Raw genomic sequence first — 1,807 nt, forward strand, 5'->3', positions numbered from 1 at the left:
CTAAAATGTTCTGTTGATTAACCGATTGAGTAATCCGAACAATCCTTGTTTTTACCTATTGATGAAAATGCATTTTACGAGCACCAAGGTATTCACCTTCATTGCAGTTACATATGTATTTTAAGAATGCAAACATTGGGTTTTACGCAAGTGTTGAAGTGGTGACAACCTTCCTTTCAGAAAATATTGTCTGGTGAGATTGTTGCTTCTGAGCTCCTTACCTGCTTTCCCGACACCACTGAAGCATTGTTCTCCGCTGTTACATGTAGTTTTGGAGGTAATGCAAAAGGTACCTATGCCAAGGCTGCATTTGTAGCACGTCAGCGCTTGAACTGGTATCAGAGACAGTTGGAGGGGAAGGGAGATGGAGGCAAGGAGAGAGGAAGAACAAGAGTCAAATTTTAGTAAACAGATTTGCAACGGGTTATAATGAAGTTAAAACATAGGCTAATTTAAACGTAGCCACACTAATGAACATCTTCTTCCCATGTGTCTCTGAAATTAAAGCCCTTGCTGATACTGTTTCAGTGTTTAACACCCAGTCACATGATGCAGTTCAGCCTTACAGAATATTAGATAATAACAGTCAGTGATCATGGGCAGTATGAAATAATGGGTGACCTTTGCCCTTTAGCACAGAGGTTTTATGGTTGAGGTCATACCAGCTGTTTGTAGGACCTGATTCAGCCTTAACTCACATACACCTTTACTCTCAGCATAAATGTTAACTTATTAACATGTTAACACTTAATATTTACTATTATTGACTTATGTTAGCACCTTAAACTTACATAGCCTACATGACACAAATTCTCTTCTTAACATTTTGTTCTGTTGATCCCCACTAATCCTTTGTACCTCCAACCTTGATCAAAATGCTTTTCAAGTTATTTATTTTCACAAATTAAATATAGTTTTGTGGTGTTTTTCTTTATCCAAATTGAGGGTCTAAGGATTGAGTTTCTTGCACATAGAGTATGAAGAAAAAAAACTCACAAAATGGGCTATATAAATACATCCTGAGCCTATCTTACCAGCTTTTGTTAGCTCCCAGACAGAAAAATGACTGCAGACTACAGGTAATAGTACCCTGTGTAGAACTTAAACATTCAAACCCATTAGTTTGCACGAGCATCTGAAGTTGAGATTTGTTGACAAAAGGCCATGCCTCACAGATAACAGGCCTTAAAAGGTAGTCATCAACTCAGGATGTTTGTCAGCTCACATGAAAGTAGGTTTTTAACAACAGAACAGCAGTCAATTTGGACAAATTCAGAGATGCATGTAGTGATGAATGTGGTATTTTTTGCCCCCGTCTCCTTCCAGGCAGCGCAGCAATGGTTATGTTTAGGGTTAAGGTTAGCTGCCTGGAAGGTGGTGTTGGAGGCAAAAAAAACTATTGAGCGATGAATGTGAGGCTTGCACATCAAAAAAAGAAAAAACAATTAAATTGTATAGATAGGCAATAAAAAATGCTATCATAAATACAGAACCACAGCTTAAAAACAACTGTACACCTAAAGATAAGTTTAGTCGTAATGGAGAGTATCAGCGCCTCTTAGACGACTCTAGAGAAGCTTTGTCAATTTTGAAAAATCAGAACTATCTCTGCAAATGTTGACAAGAAAAGTCTACTTTAAAAACTGAGAGCAGTTGTGCTGTGTTCCGAGTCCATACAGCATACAAAGTGCACATACAGTGCTCATTTTTAGAGTATCTTGTACGAGACTCCTGTACGATATCATCACGATAATTCTGCCACGATATGATATAATTGCAATTTTAAACATATTGCAATATTCTGCGA

At 37.7% G+C, this 1,807-nt stretch overlaps 1 protein-coding gene across 1 annotated transcript in view; it reads right to left on the bottom strand.

Annotated features, from left to right (window-relative positions):
- The window catches only part of spaca4l (sperm acrosome associated 4 like), a 13,459-nt gene that overhangs the window by 2,566 nt on the left and 9,086 nt on the right, over window positions 1-1,807 (bottom strand). The window contains exon 2 of the mRNA XM_032536091.1: window positions 222-332. Within this exon, the coding sequence (XP_032391982.1) occupies window positions 222-332 (111 nt within the window). The remainder of the gene's footprint in view (window positions 1-221; window positions 333-1,807) is intronic.

The sequence above is a fragment of the Etheostoma spectabile genome, chromosome 14 (assembly GCF_008692095.1).
Source record: "Etheostoma spectabile isolate EspeVRDwgs_2016 chromosome 14, UIUC_Espe_1.0, whole genome shotgun sequence".
NCBI lineage: Eukaryota > Metazoa > Chordata > Actinopteri > Perciformes > Percidae > Etheostoma > Etheostoma spectabile.